The 25,010-nt window shown below is 46.7% G+C and overlaps 1 protein-coding gene across 1 annotated transcript in view; it reads right to left on the bottom strand.

Annotated features, from left to right (window-relative positions):
* The window catches only part of LOC107118855 (enoyl-CoA delta isomerase 2, mitochondrial-like), a 50,893-nt gene extending 26,715 nt beyond the window's left edge, over positions 1 to 24,178 (bottom strand). Inside the window, exons 1-4 of the mRNA XM_015421273.1 lie at positions 24,067 to 24,178; positions 10,180 to 10,249; positions 8,913 to 9,003; positions 2,383 to 2,503 (exon numbers count right to left, since the gene is read on the bottom strand). Of these exons, the coding sequence (XP_015276759.1) occupies positions 2,383 to 2,503; positions 8,913 to 9,003; positions 10,180 to 10,249; positions 24,067 to 24,165 (381 nt within the window). The 5' untranslated portion in view covers positions 24,166 to 24,178. The remainder of the gene's footprint in view (positions 1 to 2,382; positions 2,504 to 8,912; positions 9,004 to 10,179; positions 10,250 to 24,066) is intronic.
* Positions 24,179 to 25,010: the final 832 nt, after the last annotated feature.

The following is a 25,010-nucleotide window of genomic DNA, read 5'->3' as shown; positions in this document are numbered from 1 at the left end:
TGTTGGACAGCTGTGCCTGTGTGAACCGACCGCTTTAATCCGTTTGTGAGACGTGCCTATATCGAGCCAAACTGCCAGTCTGAACTCGGCCTTTGTCTCTGCATGCCAGTCACTGGAACGCTGCATTTAGACTTCTGATTCCATATTTCGGTTCATTTTGCTGGTCTTATGACTGTTCTTAATAAACTTATTTACTTATTTATTACTTCTGATTCTATTTCTGTCACCTTTTACTTTTGCTTCTTATCTATCTTTAGCAATTTTAAGAGTTTCTCCAGTCATCCATTGAATGTTTTAATTTAATTTCTTTTGTGCATTCTTCCTTCATAATATCTTAGTACCCCACCCTTCATTTGGAGTCTCAGAGTGGCTTGCCATCTCCTTCCCTTCCTCTCCCCACAACAGACACCCTGTGAGGTAAGTGGGGCTGACAGAGCTCTGAGAGAACTTCTCTTGAGAGAACAGCTCTGAGAAAACTGAGTCTGTGTGGTGGTGCTGTTTCAGACAGGAATTCTGAGGTAATTGCTCCCTTTAACTCAATATGAAGTTCCTCACAAACTTATAAGATATTTTATTTTGTGTTTATTCTGGGACAAAACAGTTCTGGTTTTTATTTTCAGATCATGATGCTGCCACCAAATATGGCGATTTTGCCTTCCCTCACAGGGTTTTCCTTTATTTTGTTTTTCACTGAGCAGTCCCTTTTCCCTTTTTCTTTCTTGTTTTTCTCTGGCTGTCCCACCCAGCCATTTAAATATATATTATTAGATGTTGACCGATTCGAGGGAACTGAGGGGACAGACTAAAATCCTTCTTTTTGTCCTGGCTTAGTAATGGCACATGAGAAGGTGATGTTAAATCAAAAATAACAAACTGTCTTATTTAACGTTGAGAGGAAATGATCAGGTAGGAATCAGGTTTAGGATTTATGGGGGGAACAGGTAACAGGAATGAGTTAACTTCGTATAAAAATAAACACTAGATAATTTGTCACAAACAAGTAGCTGTTTCTATTATACAGACAGGTCTTTAAAACTTGAGAGAGATTTCTTGCCAGTTTTTCTTACATTAGCTAGCATAAGCTTCTTGGTCATAGACACTGAAGTTGGTGAGGGCAGGAACATTCACACAAGTTCCAGTTTCCTTCCTTATCCACTGTCTAGGGATCACTCCCACCCCCACCCCCCGCAATTTCTAGGAGCTATTTCCAGACCTGTTAGGGATGGGCTAAGCTTCACACTTCCCTAACTAAGGATCCTTCTTGATCCTCTCCCAGTCTGCTTCACTCTCTCACTGTTAACTGTCAGTTCTCAACTTCCACTCCTAACTGACTCTCTCAACTGAAGAATTCAATTTGAATCCCCTGTCACTTAAGGTTCCCAGACCGGGTTAAAGCATTAACCATTTACTGTCCATCACATGCTTGCCTTATTCCTGATTCTTCTTGGCAGTCAATCCACAAGCACTGGAACTGGATTGGAAACAGTTCTTCCGAACCTTCCCTCCCTCTGCATTTTCACAGTTGTAGAATCCATTTATTTTCTTCCACATGTGCCATTAATAATGAGGATATTCAAGGGAGGGTACTGTCATCACCAGAGGCATCACAGCAACCCCCCTTTTATCTTTTATGCATACTTATATCAATATATTAGTGTCGTGGCTGTATTTTAAAAAAAACCTCTTTAACATATCAATATATTGGTAAAGTGTTGTAATGATAGTTTAAGCAGATTATCTGAATTCCCTGCTTTCATTTTTTAAAAGTAAATTTCTATCCCCTTCCTTCATGCTTAAACTATCATTACAACACTATACCAATATATTGACTGACCCAAGGTCATGCCAGCAGCTGCATGTGGAGGAGTGGGGAATCAAACCCAGTTCCCCCAGTTTAGAGTCCGCGCTCCTAACCACTACACCAAACTGGCTCTCACCACTGTATATTTTAAAAAATCTTACAATTATTTGTGTGCAGTAGAAAAAGGAACTCTGGTAATGATCATTGTACAGACAAATAAAATGGACGTAACTGGGAAAACCCTCTAAATTTAGTTTTGTCAAGAGGATGTTTCACATGAAAGTTTACAACTAAGCTGTATCAGTATATAATTTCAATTTCTCACATATTAATTTAATTATCCAACTACCAAAAGGAATTCCACTCTGGCAATTGTTGTCTGATTCTCATCATTCCTTTCAACATTTCACAAATGAAAACCTGAATGTTTACACCTGAAACATCTTTACTCTTATAGAAAGTATCACTGCCCAAGACCTCACTACAGTGCCATTACTCACTGCTGAAGACTCTATTCTGTGTTCCGCATTCAGTAAAAGCCCTGCAACAGCCTATCCACTAATTTAAAAGCCAAGACTTACCCTTTCCATAGCATACACAATATCACACAGCCCAAGAAGAGTAGCTGCAAGGCCAATGGCAGGACCATTTACCAGGGCTACCAGTGGTTTTGGAAAGTCAACAAAATGATGGATAAATTGCCTAAAAATGGAACAGGAAAAAAAGAGAAAAATAGAGATTTATTATTATACGTCACAGTAAAACTCTAAAGCCTGCTCTGATTCAGGCTGTTTTAATACAAGGAAGTTTCAAAATAAGTAAAGGTGTTGAGTGGAGGTGTTGCCAATCTAGTTGGTCAGTATAGCACCTGCATCCTTCTGCCAATGTATGTCTGAATGTTCTCTGTGTATTCTTCCAATATGGCTTATACTTTCTTCTCTCTGACACAGGGTCATTTGCTTTGTATGCTTTGGGTTTGGCTTAGCAGGCACTTTTCAGGAGGAAAGCCTTGTGATATAATAGCAGATATCAGGGACTTTCCCCTCAAACCTTCACCAAGTCAGAGGTTCAAACTTGCATATTGAGGTTTTATACCCTTACATCTAAGAGCTTGGGATGGGCCTCTGCATGGATTAAAAATTCTCAAAACAAGTCCAACCCAGGTTGCATTTTACAAAATATGAATTGTTTTAAAAGGGGGGGGGGCTCAGCAGTACAGATGATAACAGCACAGATAATGGAAAACAACAAGTTACATGTATTTGGGGGCAGCATATTAGGCAGTCCTACCAATCCAAAATGGTGGTGTCAGCCACCATAACTAGGAAGAAGAGAAGCATTAGGTGAAGGGAGAAGAAAGTAGAAGCCAGAGTTGGTGGAGGTAGAGGCCAGTGGGAGGGAGAGAAAGTGGAGCCACAGTCCAATCAGGTATAAGTGAGAGGAAGGAGGACTGAAGCCAAGTGCGAAACAGGGGCCAGTGTGTGTGTGTGTGTTTACTCCTCCTCAGGGAGTCTTTGAAGGTCCCCTTCTTGTACACATGTTTGAAACATATATATCCTTCCTCTCCTACACTCAGGGCTAATCACAATCTTAATATAATAATTCCCTTACGTATTAGCCATTTCCAGCTCTCCCGTTGGCTGTGCAGTGCACTCCATCAGCCATTGGCCCATCAACTGCCACTCAAGAGTAATCGCATGCCATTGGCTGGGGCTGGGACATCTCCTCTTCCCTGCCCACTGCCACTTCAGCCACTGTTCCCTGTCAGAATAACTGCCAAACGGCTGACTCTCCTGACGAAGACACTTCTCCTGCTTGGCTCCTGCAGGACTAACTTTTCCCTCAGTGGCTGTTGCTAGGCAACCAAGCTTGGTTCTGTCAGTAAAAAGACTAAGGAATGAAGCCCTTTCCAGGCCTTTGTGGGGAACTCATTGGAGCCAGTCCTGACTAGGGTTGCCAGCTCCAAGATGGGAACTTTGAGGAATGGAGCCTGGAGAGGGTGAGGTTTGAGGAGGGGTGGGACCTCAGACAGGTACAATACCATAGACTCCACCCTCCAAACCAGCCACCCCCTCCTAGGGAACGATTGTTGCCAATCTCCAGGTGAGGGCTGAAGATCACTCAGATTTACAACTGCTGTCCAGGAGGGAGGGCAGAAGTCAGCTGCAGTCAGAGGGGCAGATAATGGTAGGCTGATGGTTAGCTGGGAAGGAGATCGGGTTGCCAACTCCAGCTTGGGAAATTCCTGGAGATTTGAGGGGTGGAGCCTGGAGATGGTGGGGTTGGAGGAGGGGTTGGACCTCAGACAGGTACAGTGCCATAGACTCCACCCTCCAAACCAGCCATTTTCTCCTGGGGAACCACTGTTGCCAGTCTGCAGGGGAGGGCTGGAGATCACTCAAAATTACAAGTGCTCTTCAGGTAGGAGAGATCAGTTCCTCTGGAGAAAATGGTGGACTCTGTATCATTATACCCTGCTGAGGTTGCCACAGCAAATTGACGCTGAGTGCCCAAGGCTGGGGCACTCTCCCTGAGCCTCTTTCTAGATCTTGTTGTATTTATTTCCACAACAGGCCTTATTCCTAGTAACACATAAAGCAGCAAGATTGTCACCTATGCTACCATAAGGGGTGGGGGTGGGGTGCTAGCTTGCCAGGACTGCTGCATTCCTTTTGGGCTTTTGTAATGCTCCCTTATCTATGGTCTTGCAGGTGGTGTGTGGTGTCTGGGATTCTAGGGAACCATGGGAACGCTTTCGGTTCTCAGCTTTGGCTCTAACGGCCTGGGGCTCCTTCTCCCGTGCGTGGGAATGTGGTTAATTGGCCTAAGGAAGGGGGGGTGCATACGAATGCCCTATATCTCATTATACTTGTAGGGGCGACGCCATTCTTAACAGTGCCTTTGTTAATGCATCTATAGGTCTTCAATAAAGTATAACCTTTCCAATAAGCGTGTACTCAGTTGTTGGCTGTGGAACCTGACAAAGATATAGTTTGACAATTTTTATTCTTTTTCAGAGGTGTAGTTGGCCCACAGAAATTAAAAGGAGGCAAAAGAAACACAGAAAATGCAATTAGGGTTGCCAGGTCCTACCTGGCTGCCGGCAGGGGGACCCCCAATCCTTCCAGTAGTTCTCCCTGAAGTGATGTCATCACGTTTCTGACATTGGGGGTGACGGTCTAGCTTTTGGGCAAAACATTATGGTTTTTTGGGCCTTGAAACCATAGAGTTTTGTCCCAAACCTAGAGCATTGCCCCCAACATCAGAAACACAATGATATCACTCCCAGGTGACATCATTGCACCAGCACCAGCAGTGCCAGGAAGGGGGCTTCTCGGGGTGGAGCTTCCCCCCGGCCAGCTGGGCCATGGCGGATTGGGGCCTCTGAAAGGGGAATGGCAGGGGAATGGCAACCGTACTATTTCATAGATGAAAGGACAGACTGTAAAGAGAATATTGATGCATTTAGTTCCTTAATTTACATATACAGGTGCAGTTTTGTTATTTGGTCAAAGATTTAATGAAATAGAACTTGTAGCACTTGTAGCATGTTTAAGGGTCATGTGAGGATGTCCCTAGGTTGTTCTGAAATAAAGTGCTTCCTAGGCATGTGTGGGCCTAATTTGGATCAGGACCACCATGAGTGGAGAAGAGGGCTCAGCCCCCTCCCATTTTCCTGATCTGAAACTGTGGGGGGAGGCAGTATTTGCAGCACTGGGGAAATATAACACATAACTCATCAATATACATATAGCCCCAACTGGGCAAGTAGTGCCCCAGAGCCCTTTCAATTTTGGAAGCACTGAACTTTAGAACATGCATTTTCACCTGACCCAGGGACATCTCTGGCAAAAATGTACTCTGGAGATCGCTTGTAATTCCAGGAAATCTCCAGGCCTACCTGGAGGTTGACAGCCTGGAGGGTGGGGGTTGGGGCAGGAAGGGCGGGTCTAGTTATTGGACTGAGCACTTAAGGAGGTGGTGACCCAGAGTTGGGAGGTGGCTGACGACTGACAGACAAGAGGGAGAGAGTGTGTGGGCATGATCAAGGAGTGCTGCTAACTACCCTGGGGTCAGGAGTGCTGTTAAATACCTGTGGGGATCAGACTGCTGTTCAAGGCTTTGCAGAGCTTATAATAAAGAAGACAGAAGCCAACCCAACTTAAGCATCTTTATGTACACTATGGAAGCAAGGCCTCCACCTAGCTTGCTTTGGGCTTCCTTGTTGCAGATGCCCAGCTTCATTTCCCCACCCTCGTCTGCAATCACACTGAAATATTGTGAAGTGAGTTATCCTTCACATTACCTTTTTAAACCATATGGTTTCCATTATCAGCCCATCATGGAGGAAACCGGTACAGGGACAGCTGTTTCACACAACATTTCCCTTCCGGTAAGAAGCCGTCTCTGAAGCACTGTGGCCATTTCAAACTGTGCTGCTTTATTTTCCTGCCATTTTCCTCTGCACACGATCTCCCTGAGAGGTTGGGGTTTTTTTTAAACATTTTATTGGGAGTGCTATTTTGCTGATTTGACATCCAGTTATAGCGTTATAGCGCTCCCAATAGAACATTTTTTTAAAAAAAGAGGAGAGATTGCACATCGGGGGAAAAGGGCATGAAAAACCCGTCACTGGAGAAAGCGCTACGGGGCATTTTACACAGCCCACTGTAGCGATTCAGATCATCCTGTTATAGAGTTATAGACATCCTGTTATAGCGTTATAGCGCTCCCAATAGAACATTTTTTTAAAAAAAGAGGAGAGATTGCACATCGGGGGAAAAGGGCATGAAAAACCCGTCACTGGAGAAAGCGCTACGGGGCATTTTACACAGCCCACTGTAGCGATTCAGATCTGAAAGAAGGGTTTGAAGACCTGAGGAAAGCAGTTTTTGTCAACAACGCCTCAGACGCGCTTCCCAAATGGGAGACAACCGGCATTGTATGAACAGGTAAATATATTCTGTTAACAGCTGGTTGCTAAAATGGATCTGTTTGAAATGACAGGGAAAAACGTTAGTAACCAGTTCCTGTAACGGAATAGATAGCCTGTCTGAAATCCTTCCCTGTTTTGGGCTTGGATGCTATACCTTTGCTCTGTGCCCCAGTTGGGGACCGTGAGAATACTGAGTGTTGTGAAGGCATAGACCACTTTGAAAAATATTTTTTGTACTGAATACGCCGAGACTGTTTTTCAGTGTTGTCCTTCAAGCTATTGGTTTCAACTTGATAAAGCCATATTGGTGAAACTTGGAGCATATTAAGGAAGCTGGTAGTCCCATAGTTCTTCTTTTGGAACCATTCAAGTGTTCCTCTTTTGGAACTGTTGGAGTAGATATCTTCTGGAAGCTCCTTTTCCCCCTTTACACTGTGAAGCATATTGCTCATTAGGAGGGACTGAGCACTTTGAAGTGTTTTGGATTTTGTAAGCCATATTCAGGACTTATGTTAAATCATTTTTGCACTGATTATGAATTGTGTATTGTATGAATAATTTTGCTTAGAATTTGGAAATTGTATAAATGGTTTGTTTATTTGTCTATAAATGAATTATTTGTTTATTATTATTTATTGTTTTTTAAATTGGTATTGATGCCACACAGTTAATTTCTTTGAATCCCCAGTTGGGGGAAGGGGATCCCCTGGTCTGGACCCCCTTCCCCCTGCTTTAGGGGTATCAGAAAGCAGGACGGGAATAGCTGCTGGGTGCTCCATTATACCCTATGGAGACAAGTCCCCATAGGGTATAATAGAGAATCAATTCATGGGTATCTGGGGATCTGGGGATGCTGTTCTTTGAGTTAGAGGCACCAAATTTTCAGCATAACTGCTGGTGCCTCTCCTAAAAAGACCTCTGAAGTTTCAAAACGATTGGACCAGGGTGTCCAATTCTGTGAGCCCCCAAAGAAAATGCCCCCATCCTCTATTATTTCCGATGGAGAAAAAGCATTTAAAATTAACACAGTCCCTTTAAATGCAACGGCAGCTCACCCAGAGCTTGTTTCAGAGTTCCCTCTCCCACAGCCTCCCTCTCCTCTCCCGGAGCCTACTGGTAAGTCCCTCGCCCACTTGTCAGCCTCACCTGGCAACCCTAGCTTCTGTGTGCCCTTCTGTTTGGGCACTGCAAATGCAGTCCTTTGTGGTGGAACCTCCCATACTAGGTTCTTTGGGCTCATTGGAAAATATTGGAATTGCACAATCAGAAGCACCTAATGGAATCCACTTTCCAATATATAGGACAGATGGACTCACATTCTAGTTGTATCTGAAGAAGTGAGCAGTGACTCATAAAAGCTCCTATCCTGCCACAAATTTTATTAGTCTTTAAGGTACTACAGGACTCTTTTCTACTGCTACAGACAGACTGACATGGCTACCCATCTTGATCTAGAAGTGCCTAATGTGAGAGGAAGTGAGCTCTGAAGCAGAGGGCTGACTCTGCAGTGTTTGGACACAGGGCAAAGGTACAGGATCCAAGCCTTAGTTGCTGATGTTGTCCTCAAATCAGAAAACTAAGAGGATGTTATTCCGGGACATTTCTACCTTTGAAAGTAATATTTCTGTTTATTTAATGGCTCTCTAAGAAGACATTTAGCTGGATCTATACTTCTCCAACCAAAATGAAACAACAGTTTGGCACCACAACTCCATGCAGCCAGTGATACTTGACCAGCCCAAATTAGGGATTTATTTATTCATTTAATGAACATTAGGTCTGGAACCACATGGCAAGCAGCTTTTGGATCCTGAGATAATTTCAAAAATATTGTGTGGTATGGTGTGTTGCATGACTTGAATGGCCCAGGATAGCCGGAGGTCATCAGATCTTGGAAGCTAAGCAGGGCTGGCCATGGTTAGTACTTGGATGGGAGACCACCAAGGAAGTTCAGGCTTGCTAAGCACCTCTGTTAGTCTCCTGCCTCAAAAACCCTACAGGGTCAACATCATATGGCTGCAACTTGACACCACTTTCCACCACCAATGTGTGACCCTTGAAGGAGCTCACTGGATCATTTACATCAATGCCATAAACTGCAATTGCAGTCTGGATTGTGTCTTTCTGTAAATCAAGCAATTAATACTGAGAATGTATTTAAAAATTCCTTCTTACACCAGCAACTTTCCATCATCTTTCATTATCTCATCGACATTTTCAGAAAAATCTTTGAGATCATTCCCACTACTGAAGTAACTGCCGCATCCTATGGAAACAAAACAGACAATAACCCACATTAACAAGAATCCAAAAATCATTTTTAAATTCAGCATACTGATTTACCACAGTGAGAACTATAATACAAATACCTCTGGATAGAGTTCTAGGGATATGGGAACAGATAATGTTGAGTAGATACATTTGCTTGTGCATAACCATTAACTAACTCTAGAGTTATAACCTGATATCTTATTCCTGATTTCTTAGGTACAGGAGCTGTAAGGAAAGACTAGAGCCCTTTTCAGACATTTGATTTTGGCACTCCATTCACACATAACAAGATCACACGTTATGCACGATCCTCTTGTTATGTGTAATTGCCATTTTGTGTGAATAGAGGAATGTGTGCATTTTCCATGCATGTTCAGCTTCAGTATGTGTCCGTATGTTCCCTCAAAAATCTGGGGTTCTGTTCACACTAGGATTCCCAGCCCCCCTGGTGTTGGCAGGGGTCCCCCACCACCAGCCCTACCCCCACTGCTGATCAGCAGGGGCACTTACCAGGAGAAAAAGGAAGACACAGGTGATGCCACCGGTGATGTGGCAATGTCACTTCTGGAGTGCACAGGAAGTGACATCATCATGCCAGGGACATCCAGGCGACACTCTGGTATTTGGGCAAAAACTATATAGTAGAAGCTATTTTTACAATTGAGTTTTTGCCCATATACCAGAACATTGCTGCAACATCACAGTGTGATGACATCATTTCCTATGCACACCAGAAGTGATGTCACCATGTTGCTGGTGACATCCCCTGGGTCTTCCTCTTTCACCTGGGAACTCCCCCCCCCAGGAGGGACCTTGCAACACTAGTTCACACATATCAAAGTTGAATGTTCATAGAAGATGCACACATTGCCCCATTCACACAAAATTGTGGCTGTGTGTATTGGAGAATAACTCAGAATAATGTGCACCCTTGACCATCTGAAAAGGTCTTAAAAAGCCCAGTCCTTTTCCACCAAGGAACCTATATAGTTCATGAGTTTTTAGCTTTTATATTTACAAGCATGGTTCCACAACTGTGAAAGCTGGAAACGCATGCCCTTTTTAATTATTGAAGTCTGAGTTTTGCAGGAAATCCAGGCAGATTTTATGCTGTGAAAGGTTTGGCCTCCATTAACAGACTTTCTCACAGAACTCCCAAGAGTCTAAATACCTGTTATAACAGTTAAAGTGGAGTCATCCTTGGCAGCTTCATCAAGCGCATGCATAATTTCTTCGTACATCTGGATAAAAGGAGAAATGGGAGAGTGGTGGGAGCAAGGAGAACAGTTTATCTTGTACTGTCTAAATACCATAAACAGAACAGTGTGGTATGGTTGTTATGAGCGTAGAGAGCTGGGTTTGATTCTCCACACAAAGCCTGCTGAGTGACCATGGGCTCTCACTCTTTCAGCCCCACTTGCCTCACAAGGTGACTGTTGTGGGGAAGGAAGGGAAGGTGATTGTAGGCCACTTAGAGATTCCTCAAGGTAAAGGAATGAAAGGTATAAAAACCTACTCTTCTTCTCATCAACAACATTATTCCTCCATTACCTATGGTGCAATGGGGAACCACCATTGGTCATTATCTGAATTACAATGCAGTCCCAAATAGAGTTGCACACTGCTAAGCCCATGACATCATTGGGCACAGAAGGGTATAACTCTGCTTAAATTGGCACTGTTAGCATTTGTGTCTAAAAAGTTTTCTGATGCCGAACGAAACTGGGGGATTTGGGAAAAGGAAGCGTCAGCGATCCGGCTGGCTCTCTCCACTTGGAGGCAGTGGCTGGAGGGGGCGCAACTGCCGTTTGAAGTCTGGACTGATCATAAGAATCTGGAGATGCTGAAATCCCCCCGTTCTCTCAACGCTAAGCAACTTCGTTGGGCGGACTTCTTCGCTAAGTTTCGATTCACACTTCGTCATTTCCCGGGGGCGGCTAATTCCCTGGCTGACGCGCTCTCGCGCCTCCCACAACATGACAGTCAGCGTGAGATCATCATGGACTCTGTTTTTTCCCCCTCCCATCTGGGGGGGGCCGTAGTCACCCGGGCGCAGGCGCGAACGATTCCACACTCTGATGAGACTTCGCCTTCCCTGTTCCCTGTGGGAGGGGGGGCCTGGGTCCAGAAATATCTTTCTGCTTTTACTGCTGAGGATGATGCCTCCCTTAAGACATTACCTGATTGTGTCCGTAGCCCTGAAGGTCTGATTTATTCTGGAGACAAATTGTATGTGCCTATTTCGATGAGGAGGGAGGTGATGGAGTCTGCTCACGGTTCGAAACTGGCAGGGCATTGGAGTTTCGTTAAATCTTTGCAACTCATCCGCAGACAATTCTGGTGGCCACAAATGCGCAAAGACCTCTTGATGTTTGTTAGGTCCTGCCAAACCTGTGCCTTAACTAAACCCAGGATGGGCAAGCCTCCTGGTTTACTGCAGCCACTCCCTACTCCGTCGAGACCATGGGAAGTGGTGTCCATGGATTTTATTACTGACCTCCCTGCGAGCAAAGGGAACACTGTTATTTGGGTGGTTGTTGATTTGTTTTCTAAGCAAGCTCATTTTGTGCCTTTTCCTTCCTTGCCTACAGCTCAGAGGTTGGCGAAATCGTTTATGTCCCACGTGGTGAAAATTCATCAATTACCTGCTAAGTTAATTTCTGACAGGGGGACCCAATTTGTTTCTAAATTTTGGAGGGAACTTCTTTCCATTTTAGGGGTCGAACAAGGGCTCAGCAGCGCGTATCATCCCGAAACTGACGGACAAACGGAAAGGGTTAATCAGACTCTGGAACAATACCTGCGTTGTTTTACTAATTATCAACAGAATGATTGGTGTGAATTATTGCCTCTTGCTGAATATTGTTATAACAATACGGTCCATAGCTCCACAGGCATGTCTCCTTATAAAGCTGTATCTGGTTACGACAGTCCCCCCCTCCCTTTCTTGGAGGGGATGGGCCAACGTCCTGTGGGGGATGCTGATACATGGTGTATGTCCTTGCAAAAAGCATGGCCGCTGCTATGCCAAACACTTGACGCAGCCAAGGCTGCTTACAAGACCCAGGCAGACAAGGGTAGGGTGGTGGGGTTTGATCTGAAACCTGGGGATCTTGTGTATGTCTCGACCAAGAACATTAAGATGCTGCGGCCTAGCAGAAAATTGGGATGGAAGTTCATTGGTCCGTTCAAAGTGCGTAAAGTCATAAATGATGTGGCAGTTGATGTTGTTTTGCCTAAGAATTTACGTGCCTTGCATTCTGTCTTTCACATGAGTCTATTGAAGAAGGATCCTGGACCGTCTCCTTGGAGACCAGAGACTACTCCTCCTCCGCCTGTCATATTGGAAGGGGATGAACATTTTGAAATAGCTGATATCCTTGATTGTAAAGTGAAACGTGGTAAACTCTGGTACCTTATCGAATGGGTTGATTTCGGTCCCCAGCACCGCGAATGGGTGGAAGAAGGGGATATTCGGGCCCCTTACCTGATCCGTAGTTTCCACAGAAGGTTCCCGGACAAACCGGGAGGTCTCCCGCCCAGCCCGGGAGGTCTCCCGCCCAGGCCGGGAGGTGTGTTGTAAGTGTATTTTAAGGGGGGCAGTATGTCAGCAAGCTGCCATTCTGTTTTCTGTGACCTCTGTGTACATATCCTTTCCCTGTTACACCCGGCTTGGCTTCTATCATCCTGCTCCTGCTTTGGAATGCAAAAGATAACTGCTGGAGGTTGTGTGGGGGAGAAGATGCTGTAATGCTTGCCTATTGATTTTCCCAGGACTACTGCACCTGTGTTTTGTCTGATGTTCTGCCTGGTTCCCATGTACTGGGCGCGCAACCGTTTCCTTAGCCCGCCAGCGGGAAAGATATTCATTGGATCTGTATCTGTTTGAAGTTCCTTTATTATGCTTGACCTAACTGTGTATCCCCAGTTCTAACAAAGAACGTGTTTGAGTATGTCTTCAACGCTTTGAAATAAATTTTGCTTTTCTTTAAAACGTGGATTTATTCTCGATGCTTGGGGATCCAACACAAGGAAGGGGCCTTCCAGGGGGTCTATGCCAGTGTTCCCTCTAAGCTGGTGTGAGCTAGCTCAGTTTTTTAGCCTTCAGCTCACACATTTTTTGTCTTAGCTCAGGAAGGATGGCTCCAAAGCAAACTGATTTACGCAGTAGCCAAATTGCTCACTCACAGCTTTAATGCCAGTAGCTCACAATGTAGAATTTTTGCTCACAAGCCTCCACAGCTTAGAGGGAACATTGCATGTAGTAGGTTTTCAACTGCCCCTGCACCACATGGACAAGTCATTCTGACACATCTTTAAAATTGAACAACTGAAACGGGAACGACTTAAACACTTGCTTTAACTCTGAGGTTTCCTTTCTCACAGGCAATTTGGGAACTGCTTCAAAAGAAAAAATCAAGTGGAATCCTGGATGCTTGATTTTCATCTCCTTAGCAATCTGTGAATCTGAGCCAGCCAAGAATTATTATATAGTAAAGAGAATTGTTCCTTTAAACATATTTAGGGGAGCCTGGAACAGTCCATGAATTTTAATTTCAACCAGTACTTTAATGTAGTAAACCTTATTTTAGTGGTTAATAGATAGCATTACCAGCTCTGGGTTGGGAAAATACCTGGAGATTTTGGGAATGGAGCCTGAGGAGGGTGGGGTTTGGGGAGGAGGAGGAGGAGGACAGCCCCGTCGCCTGGATTTTTTTTCAGCGCGGTGCCGGGGGTGCTAATTAAATTAAATTAAAAATTAAATTAGAATTAAATATTTAAAGATTCGCTGAGGGGTGATGCCAACAATGTTCTGGATGCCAACAATGTTGAATTTGGGAGGCCTGTGCACATTCAGAAAAATAACTGATGATTGGCTAATCCCATTAGGAAGCCAAGATGTGGAGATTGATTCCAAATTAGAATAAATAAGAAGGATTGATTTGTTGGGAAGCTGTATTAACCCTGAAGAAGACCAGATATGAAACAAGTGAATATCCGGTTACTTGTTGTTGAAGCTTCCATTGGTTTTGTATTAGACAAAACTTTACTTGGAGATTCTCTGTTATCGAGTTGTCACTTGCCTCTTCTGTGCATTGTATTGTTAATTGTTGTAGTCATTACTTATTAATTGCTCTATAGACATTCCTATGTCTAGTGTGGATATTGTGTGGAAATTTGCGCAAAAGTAACAAATACAATAGGGCTGCGGTGGCTCAGAGGTTAAGATGCTGAGCTGCAGACCGGAAGGTCTGTAGTTTGGCAGTTCAAGACCCTAGTGCCGTGTGACAGAATGAGCTCCTGTCTCTGGCCCCAGCTCCTGCCAACCTAGCAGTTTGAAAGCAAGAAATTGCAAGTAGATAAATAGGTACCGCTTTGGTGGGAAGGTAACAGTGTTCCGTGCGCCTTGTCATTTAGTTATGCCAGCCACATGACCACAGAAACATCTTCTGACAGTGCTGGCTCTTTGGCTTGGAAACGGAGATGAGCACAACAGTCGGGTTCAACCGGCTTTAAAAAGGTAAAGGTAAAGGTTCTCTTGCTCGAAAGCCAGCCGAATCCGACTCTAGGGTTGCAGTGCTCATCTCCGTTTCAAAGCTGAAGAGCCAGCACTGTCCGAAGACGTTTCCGTGGTCATGTGGCCAGTGGAAAACGACAACCCCGTATCCATCTCCATGCTGCAGGGGGACCCCTCTATAAGAACAGTTACATACACTTTGTTAGGGCTATCGGGGGGCAGGTTACATACCAGGTGTTGCTGGTGGTGGGCCGAGAGGGTGTGGAGGTCGATGTGCTGGTCCGGCGTGGTCTGGTGTGCGGACGACTTCGGGCACTGTCCTTTGGAGTGGCAGATCCTGGAGATGTGCCCTGATTTGTTGCACGTTCTTCAGATGGCGTTCCTGAACCGACACGACCGGCGCTTGTGTTCTTCCCCGCAGCTAGCACACTGAGCAGATGGAGCCAAGGATGCCTTGCTCGATTGGGAGGACTGATGAGGGCTCTGAGACAATCGATGGCGGACCTGTAGAACCTCTTCCTCGTCTGAGGCATAGGAACCTACAGTTGCTCATGTGCAATGGACTGCCTTGGCACAGCGGTCTTGGTGGGCCTTCTCATAAGCGGTGGCCTTCCAGATCGCTTTATCGAGATCCAGGTCATTCTGGCTGACCAGCTTCCTCCAGAGCTTAGGCTCCCGTAGTCCCAAGAGGAACTGGTTGAGGAGTGCTTCAGCTAGGTCGGAAAACAAACACCTAGTAGTGGCCCGTCACAGAGCCGCCAGGAAATCGGAGGTGGTCTCATCAGGGCCCTGGACTTTCGCAAAAAAGTCAATTCGCTCCACAAACTTTGTGGGTTTGGGAGCCAGGTGGTCTGTGAGTGCCTTGACCAAAGAGTTATAAGATTTGTCCTTGGTCAGCCGGGGCGCTATCAAGTCCTTTAGCAGGAGATGGGCCTCCATCCCACAGTGGCAGAGAAGGTACGCTTTCTTCATACCCGGTTCTGTGACATCATGGAAGGTGAAGTGGCTCTCGAGGGTCTCCAGCCAGGTTTCCCACTGCAAGGATTGGGAGATATCGAAGGCAGGGAGGCTCTCAGATGCGGTAGCCATCTTACGATTCCACGAGGAGGTGAACGGTGGGAACGGCTGTAGCGGACGTAGTGTAGGAGCGGTGCAGTGCTGCTCTTGGGGTCAGCGATGCGATGCTCGGAGCTGGGAGCGGTGCGATGAGCGAAGTCACCGGAGATGCGCTCGGTGCAGCGGCTTGTAGCAATCTCAGCGCGGAGACTCGGTGCGATGCTTGAACGTGGTCTCTGTTCAAGGGAAGATGGATCCCATCCTCGTCACCAGTGAAAAGTACGCAGACAGACAAGTGATTCAGCTAACGTACTTTTATTAGTGAAGAACAAGACAACTTTAGCTGGCTTGCAGGCCGGCTTATATTCCCCATGAAACCACCACCCAGAACACACCCCCACACCACAATAGGTTATTTACAGTGGCCGAGAGTTCCATAGACTCTCGGCCGGGAACCTAGCCCTCAAATAGGTGCGGACTAGGATCCACTTAGCTCATTGTCTCTTCGAGCGAAGCTCGACGTTTGCGCTTGACCACGTGGAGCCCAAGCTGGCCACGTGGTCATAACTGGATATATTACAGTAACAAAGTTTGTTTCAAATGTCATTGATTCTGAGGCTGTTAGCTGAATCAACTATCCTTGTCTGCACAGGCATCAAAATCCCTGTGGGTTTTCTTCACACGCCTTAGTTCTAGGAAGAAGCTTGAGTCTACTTTTCTGTGTATAAAACAGATCTAATTTGTATTTTACTTCTGCAGATAGGTAGCCACCAAAAACATAACTCCCATGGTGTCAGGCCACCATGCCAACAGGGTTACCAATAACCTGGGTCACTCAAATCACTCTCAACTGGCAATGGCCAGTAGTAACAGATATAACCAGGCAATCCAGGCAACCAACATTGTCAGCATGACAGCACTGTCCATTGAGGATTCAACGTCTGAATCTGACAATAACGGAGCACTTTGTCATCAACATTTTGATTACAGACTTTCTAAGTGTCAAGGGAGATAACAGTGGTCCTCTTATTTAGGATTTAATAAAATTTAGTTAAGCTTTTTTACAAAACAGTGAAAATTTTATGTTGTGACTGAAAGCATGACTATACCAAAGAGAGAGAGTTGGATTTATATGAGTTCAGCTCATAGAATAATAGAATCATAGGTTTGGAAAGGACCAAATAGGCCCTCTAGTCCAACCTCCAGCTCAATGCAGGATTAGTCTAAAGCATTCCTGACAAGTGTTTGTTCAGCCACTGCTTGAAGACAGTGATTCCATTGTGGAACTACTGTTACTGTTTTTTTTTTAAAATCCTAATATCCAGCTGGTCTATTTCCACCCATAATTTAACCCCATTATTGTGAGCAGGGATGGGCATAAACCGGCTCATGAGCAAAAATCCGGCATGGACTTGGGCTGGTTTGGCGCCTCCAAATCGATGTTCAGAGAAGGCACCTCCTCCGAACATTTACCAGGCTATTTTAGTGTTTGCCTGTTCGGGCCATTTAAACCTAACAGCTGAATGCCGTGGGTTCACACCTTACCTGTTAGGTTTAAATGGCTGCCAGCCATTTCAGGCTAACAGCTGACAGACACACCCTGTAAAGAATGTTGGTTCCTTTAAAATTTTGTTCTGATTCAAAGTGTGGTTCAAGTTTCAAATGTGGCCTGCTTGTGAGTTAAATAGAGTTCAAAATTGCCTTGCTGAGAAAGAGCATGGTGACCTTATGCAGCACTGATAACACCAGCTGCAGAAGGGAGTTGAGAAGCTGGTACCGAATTTCCAATTAGCCACACCCTTTTCAATTAGGCCCTGATTTACACCTGTGGAAAAGGGGCCAAACCTAGCTACAGATTGGCTTTGTTCCTTCCTCTCAGGTCAGACCACCATTTATGTCACCTGTTCAGCCACTGGTCCAACACTTTCAATTTATGCTTTCAATTTAATACCCTGCTCTAATCCCATAGTTGGGGTCTCTGAGCGGCTTACAAGTTGCTTGGTGCTAATCACTATGTGTCATCACTAAGAGACCTTATTGGTTCATATAGTCCTGGAACCACAAGGGTCCCTCTAACCATAAAGACATGAGATTCTAGTCTATTCTCAGCTGGCTTGATAGTGGTTACTTGAGACCTAGCCATGTACACATCTCCTTGGATACTTGCTTGCATGGGCCATTCAGCTCCGGCCTTTGGTAGCTCAGGAGTAGAACCACTTTGGATCACTGGAACTTCCATCTGAGGATGGGTAATATCTTGTAACTTGGAACCAATATACTACAGTTTTAGTTAGCCTTTAAATCTCTTGTTTTGTTGTTTTATCCTCACAGTCTTTTGCTCCTGTTTAAAGTATTCTTGCACCTTAAGAAAAATATATTTTAATTTTTTTTTGTTATTTGCTTTCACAGTCTTCAGTCTAAATCCAGAGCCTAGACTGGCAGACCACCTACCATTGTAACTGTTCTTTGTGAGAAACTGTGAGAAACACAGAAACCTTCTGTGAGCCTACCTCACAGGGTGGACTTTCTTATTTAGATCCAGAAGGGTTAGAAGTTTTGCCCTTTAGCTTCCGACTTTTGTAATTCTGTGTTTTGTAACTTTGTGTTGCAGCCCTGTACCATAAGGCGCTTGGCCTGGGCTGAACTAAGTGACCCCTTTGACACACTTGCCCCACTGTTAGGTTTAAATGGCTGCCAGACATTTTAGCCTGAATTTCATCTGCCAACCATTTAAACCTAACAGCAGGATGAGTCCACCTGTCAGCTGAGCCATTACACCTGTTGGTTTCAGCCCCCCCTGCTTCAAAGCAGGGGGAAGCAAAATAGATGGTTAAATGGCTGCTAGCCATTTAACCTTTCCTGGGCAATTCCCCTCCCCCTTTGCAAGCCATGGCTTGGAGAAAGGGGAACCAAACTTGCCGGTTTGGTTCAGGGCCTTTTGGCTTGGTTCAGGAGTCACCCCGAATCCTGAACAGAATAGGATTTTTTAGGTTCGTGCCAATCCCTAATTGTGAATCCTGTCCTCTGCTGTCAACAGGAACAGCTCCCTGCTTTCCTCTAAGAGACAACAATTGAAACCTTTGTTTACAAAAGTTTGTGAGACAGCCTGTCATTGCTTGTGTGGGGGGAAAGTCTTCTTATTCTTCAACCCAATTATGACATATTTTTATAAGTGTAAAGTTCAAAATTCACAGTCAGCAGTCTATGAGTGACCAAACAGAGTTCGCTAAAACACATTAGGACTTTAATGACAATTCTTTATATTAGTTGTTGTAGATTTTCCAGGCTAACATATAATTCTTTATATAATCATTTTCTTGACATGAAACAGATTCTCTAATTATTCAAGGAATTTGAGTGATGGAAGGTTCCAATGGGTTTCAGCCTCTAATTAACTCTAATTTCCATGAGCTTCAGCCTTTAATCATACACATAAATCAGGGATCTAAATCATTACAAAGTTCTTATTTCAAAATAATAGCTCATATTTTTTAAAGAAAAAAATATAAGAGGTAATTATCAAGAAAGGGGTTAAATCAACATTGCTTTACAGGTGTAATGTATCCATCTCAGACCGTGTGCGTGGCCATTTCAACACGCGGTCAGGTGAAGCGACAGAGCTTCGTTCTCAAGAACAAGCAGATCCTAGCTGGCACCTATCGGTAGGCTAGGCTCCTGGCCGAGAGCCTATGGAACTCTCGGCCACTGTAAGTAGCCAGTCACTTGGGTGTGGGTGTGTTTGGGGGTGCGGGGTTATGCACACATAAACCAGCCTGCGAGCTGGTGACTCTTGTCTTGTTCTGAGCTGAAATAAGTATGAGCGCTGAAATCACTAGTAAGTTTCAGTACTTTTCAGTGGCGACGAGGATGGGATTCTAACTCCCATGAACAACGACCCGGGCGAAGATTCGAGCACCGCATCGAGCCCCAACGCCGAGACTGCCGCATGCCACTCCACTTCGCACCCTGGTTCTCTGGTGGCCGCTCACTGCTCCGCTCCTCGCTCCATACCTCGCCCTGCTGATCCCGAGAGCAGCAGCGCTTCCCGCCTCGCTCCATCCGCCACTGCCGCTACTGCCGCTCCCGAGCTACCCTCACGACATGGAAGCAGTACGATGGCTACCTCCCAGGAGAGCATCGCCGCTTTCGACATCTCCTGCCCCATGCAGTGGGAGACCTGGCTCAAGATCCTAGAGAGCTATTTCGACTGCCACGACATCGTAGACCTGGGTAAGAAAAAAGCTCATCTCCTCCGGTCCTGTGGCATCAACACCGTCTTGCTGCTTAAGGACCTCATTGCACCGAAGCAGACCAAGGATGAGTCCTATGTGGTGCTGGTGAAAGCGCTGACTGACCACCTTTCACCAAAGCCCACAAAGTTTGCAGAGCGCATGGATTTTTTTGTGCGGGTCCAGGGGCCAGTTGAGCCAGCCTCCGAGTTCTTGGCCGGGCTCCGGCGGGCGGCCACCAGGTGTTCCTTTCCCCACCTGGAGGACACCTTGCTAAACCAGTTCCTTTTGGGTCTCCAGGAACCCAAACTCCAAAGAAAACTGGTTAGCCAGGACAACCTGAACCTAGACGAGGTGCTCAGGGAGGTCGCAGCCTACAAAAAGGCGCACTAAGACCGCCGCGTGCGGGCGGTCCATCGCACGCAAGCAATGCTCGAATTGGACGACTCCGAGAACGAGGAAGTGCTCCAGGTCCGCCGCTGCTCCTCCCAACAGCATCGCCCCGGGGAAGCACCATCGGCAAAAGCCCCCTCTGCATCATCCCAATGTGCCAGCTGTGGGGAGGCGCACGAACGCCGGGTTTGCCACTTCATGGACGTCGTCTGCTGCTCCTGCAACAAGCCAGGCCATCTGGCCTGGGTTTGCCATTCCCGATGACAGCCTCAAAAGCCTGGCCCTCAAAAGACTTCAGCCCACCAGACAGCAGCAGATCTACCCACCGACCTCCATACCCTCTCTGCCCACCACCAGCAGCACCAGGTATGTAACTTGCCCCCCGATAGCCCAAATAAGATGCATGTGACGGTCCTTATAGAGGGCCCCCCTGCAGCATGGAAATAGACACTGGCTCTAACGACTCCATCATTTCAGAGGAGACGCTGCACTCGCTCTGCCCACAGGGGAGATCCCTTCTGCGTAAACCACAGGGGTTTAAGTTACGGGACTTTAACAAAAACCCTGTGGCGGTTCAGGGCTGGGGCAAGTTTACGGTGCAATTTCAGGACTTCCATGGTAAATTGGACTTGCTGGTGGTGGAGGGAAGGCTCTCCAGTCTGCTTGGACTTTCGTGGTTCGGCCCCCTGGGACTGACGATCGCGGGGGTGAATCAGCTCCGGGCAGCGGACTTTGTGGCTGTGTGCAATGAGTTCCCCAGGTTTTCGATGGCACACTCAGCCGCTACACAGGAAACCCCATTTCCCTCAACCTCGACCTGGCTATCCGCCCCATCCGTGTTAAGGCCAGACACCCCCTAATTGCGATGAGGCCAAAGATCGAGGCAGAGCTAGACCGCTTGGTGGCCCAGGGGGTGTTAGAGCCTGTCGCTTCTGCACAGTGGGAGACTCCGATAGTCACCCCAGTCAAGCCCAATGGCGATGTGCGGATTTGTGTGGACTATAAATGCACATTGAACAAAGCCCTCCACGCGTACCCAGTCAGCCACGTGTTAGCCGCACTGGCAGGGGCGAGGATTTTCAGCAAACTGGACTTGGCACAGGCCTACCAGCAACTGCCGGTGAATACTGCCACGGCAGAAACCCAAACGATAGTGACACACAAGGGGGCTTTCAAAGTACATAGGCTCAAGTTTGGGGTATCGGTCGCGCCGGGAATCTTTCAATCTTTTATGGTCAATTTGTTAAAAGGTATTCCAGGAGTGCAGCCGTTTCTAGATGACGTGCTCATCGCGGACCCAGATACCTCGACCTTCGCCAACCGACTGCGGGCGGTGCTCCAGCGTTTCGACACAGCCAGGCTGAAGGTCAAGCGGGAGAAATGCTTGCTCGGGGTTCCCAAGGTGGAGTTCTTGGGGTTTGCCGTAGACGCCCAGGGTATCCACCCCACGGAAGAGAAAACAAAGGCTATCTCGCAGGCTCCTCCACCTACATCCAAGATGGAACTACAGGCTTTCCTAGGCCTATTAAACTTCTATAACTCTTTTCTCCCTCTGAAGGCCGCTGTGACGGAACCTCTGCACCGCCTACTGGATAAAAATGCTTCGGGGGTCTGGGGCCCGGAGCACGCCGCTGCTTTCCAGGCAGTTAAAGACCTTCTTGTCTCCAACTCAGTCCTCTCCCATTTCAATGAGGCCCTTCCCGTGGTCCTGGCCTGCGATGCCTCTCCATACAGGGTTGGGGCGATCTTGAGTCACCAGTTTCCGGACGGCTGGGAGGTTCCGGTAGCTTATTATTCCTGCACCCTGTCATCTGCCGAGCATAACTATGCACAGATTGACAAGGAGGCGCTGGCTATTGTAGGGGGGTGAAAAAATTTCACCACTACTTGTATGGTCAGCCGTTCACGATCCTAACAGACCATAAACCACTCCTCGACCTCCTGGCCCCCAACCGCCAAACCCCCCAGATGATGTCTCCCCGGGTGCTCCGGTGGTCTGTTTTTTTGGCAGGTTACTCGTATGTGCGGGTCCATCAGCCCAGAAAAGCGATGGGACATGCTGACACTTTCAGCCGCCTCCCGTTGCCGTCATTGGATCCAAAACTGGAACCCGCTCATGAGGCCGCGCTTCTGGAAGCTATTCCCGATCCTTTGCCACGTCTTGGACTGGGTGAGAAGGGGGTGGCCTAGGGCCCCAGGGGGGCGGACTTCACTGCCTTTGCATTCCACAAGGATGAGCTGTTGGCACACAAAGGCTGCTTGATGTGGGGTGGCAGAGTGGTGATCCCAGCCCCTTTAAGGGAACGAGTCCTTACGGCGCTCCATGAGACGCATCCCGGGGTGGTCCGGATGAAAGCTTTGGCCAGAAGTTACATCTGGTGACCGGGGCTGGATCGGGACATTGAGGACCGGGTCAAGAGGTGTCAGCCCTGCCAAGAATCCTGGCCCGAGCCTCCCCGGGCTCCCGCTAGAGCCTGGGAGGCCTCGCACAAGCCCTGGTCTCGGCTCCACTTGGACTTCACGGGGCCATTCCAGGTTCAAATATTTTTTATACTTGTGGATGCATACATCAAATGGCTCAAGGTCGTTCCGGTACCATCCACTTCCTCGAGAGCCACCATGTGGCACATCTTCAGTGCCCAGGGTATTCCCGACACCCTAGTCACCGACAATGGCACGGCCTTCACCTCTAGCAAATTCCAGGACTTCACCCGTTATTACGGAATTTGCCACGTCAGATCGGCCCCATTCCACCCAGCAACCAATAGCCAAGCCGAACGCATGGTTCGGATGACCAAGGAGGGGCTCTGCCGTTTGGACAGCAAGGACTGGGACTACAAGCTGGCCGCCTTCCTCTTTGGCCAGAGAACGACACCCAAAATCCATAATTTCAGACGAAATGGCAGCGCAAGCCCGGTCTACGCCCGGAACTATGCGCAAGGCCCGCCATGAATTCCGGCCCGGGTGGTGAGAGTCCAGGGACCCAGGTCCTACGATGTTTCCAGCGAAGATGGTCTGATACTTCACCGGCACATTGATCAGCTGCGGCAACAGGTACTGCCACGCAACCCCAAGGACTTCGAGGACCCAGACACCCCGGAGACTCCCACTCCGCCTCAGCTACCGGACAACCTGGCCCAGCGAAATGAGGTTCCCATCGAAGCTCCAGCCAACCGCACGACCGGGCCCCGAGAAACAGCGCTACCAGCACCCCAACCGCCAACTCCGCCCATCTCTCAGCCGAGTGCCCCGGTGGCACATTCCGCCCCGGTTCCCGCACCTCGCTGCTCTACAAGAACCTGTAAAGCCCCCTCCTATCTGCAGGACTTTGTGTGTGGGTGTCTTTTGGACGAAGGGGGGAGGGGTGTAATGTATCCATCTCAGACCACGTGGTCAGGCGAAGCAACAGAGCTTCGTTCTCAAGAACCATGGGACAAGTGGATCCTAGCCGGATCCTATTGGCAGGTTAGGCTCCTGGCCGAGAGCCTATGGAACTCTCGGCCACTGTAAATAGCCAATCACTTGGGTGTGGGTGTGTTTGGGGGTGTGGGGTTATACACATATAAACCAGCCTGCGAGCTGGTGACTCTTGTCTTGTTCTGAGCTGAAATAAAGTATGAGAGCTGAAATCACTAGTATGTCTCAGTACTTTTCAACAGGCTATTTTGATTAAGGCTCCATGAAATCAGCTGCATCTCTGAGAACATTTTTTGCTAGATAATGGATACATCTTGATGACATCTGTGTGCCCAGCCCTCTAGCTGATTTAACTGGAACCACATGCCTGCTATTAATTTCAAATGTGGCTGTAATGCAATTATTCTGGGTTCTATAACCAGCAGCTTTTGCTTGTTTTACTCACCACAAGGTTGATAGCATTTTTCTTGTCTGGGCGATTCAGCATTATCTTTGTGATCTTATCCTCTGTGGTGACGAGAATGGTCTTATATTTGCCTACCATTTCATTGACGGGAGAATTAAAAGAAACCAGGCTGAGTTGGGTGTCTACAGGCGCAAGGCAGACGGCATTCTGTATTCAGCAAAATACAAAATTACTAAAAGTCCAAGAATGCAAAGTGTGACAAACCTCGTTATTTATCGTTTGCACAGTAATTTTGTCCCACTTTTCTCTCTTCGAGAAGATATCATAAAATAAATGTAACTTCTTTACTCACTGCACAATTATGAAAAAATATATATTGCACAAGTATGATACTTTTATGCATAAATACGATTGTACTTTGTATAGTTATTTAAGTGCCACTTCTAATCAATTCTAGAAGTTTTTCTTTCAGAAAGGCCATGCATGCTCTTTACACGTCAGAATCATTGGACTGTGAGTGGAACCATCTCAGCTAAGGGATAAAATTCTCTCCCTAGCACAACACATCAAGAGTTTTTACAGTAAAAGAGGAGGGGAACAAAAAGTTTGTGAATGCTTTTGGTGGCTTTTGTGTTGGGTTTTGCCCATATTTATTGTTTTGATTTTATTATTTGTTAACAGTTTTATATTTTTATACTTTTTGACTTGTTGCAAGCTGCTTTGATTTTGGTTTCAAGAAAGGGGGGGAAGGATATAATCATTTTAAAAAAGGAAATAAGCGCATGTAGATCTGACTTCCAAAAATTTTGGAATATAATTTGCATGAAAGAGACTCACGAGTGGTTGGCCTCCCGGAACATAGAGACACACTTTGGCTCAGATCCTAAATTGCATATGTGCCATCTGATGTTCACGTGCATGTGAATTTAACCATTGACCTCCCCATCAGGCAGTGGTGTACCAAGGGCAGGGCGGCAGGAGTG

This window comes from Gekko japonicus, unplaced genomic scaffold (assembly GCF_001447785.1).
Source record: "Gekko japonicus isolate JY-2015 unplaced genomic scaffold, Gekko_japonicus_V1.1 scaffold366, whole genome shotgun sequence".
NCBI classification, from domain to species: Eukaryota; Metazoa; Chordata; class Lepidosauria; order Squamata; family Gekkonidae; genus Gekko; species Gekko japonicus.
The sequence above is the reverse complement of the archived record's forward strand: the minus strand, read 5'-3'. Positions and strand labels throughout refer to the sequence as shown.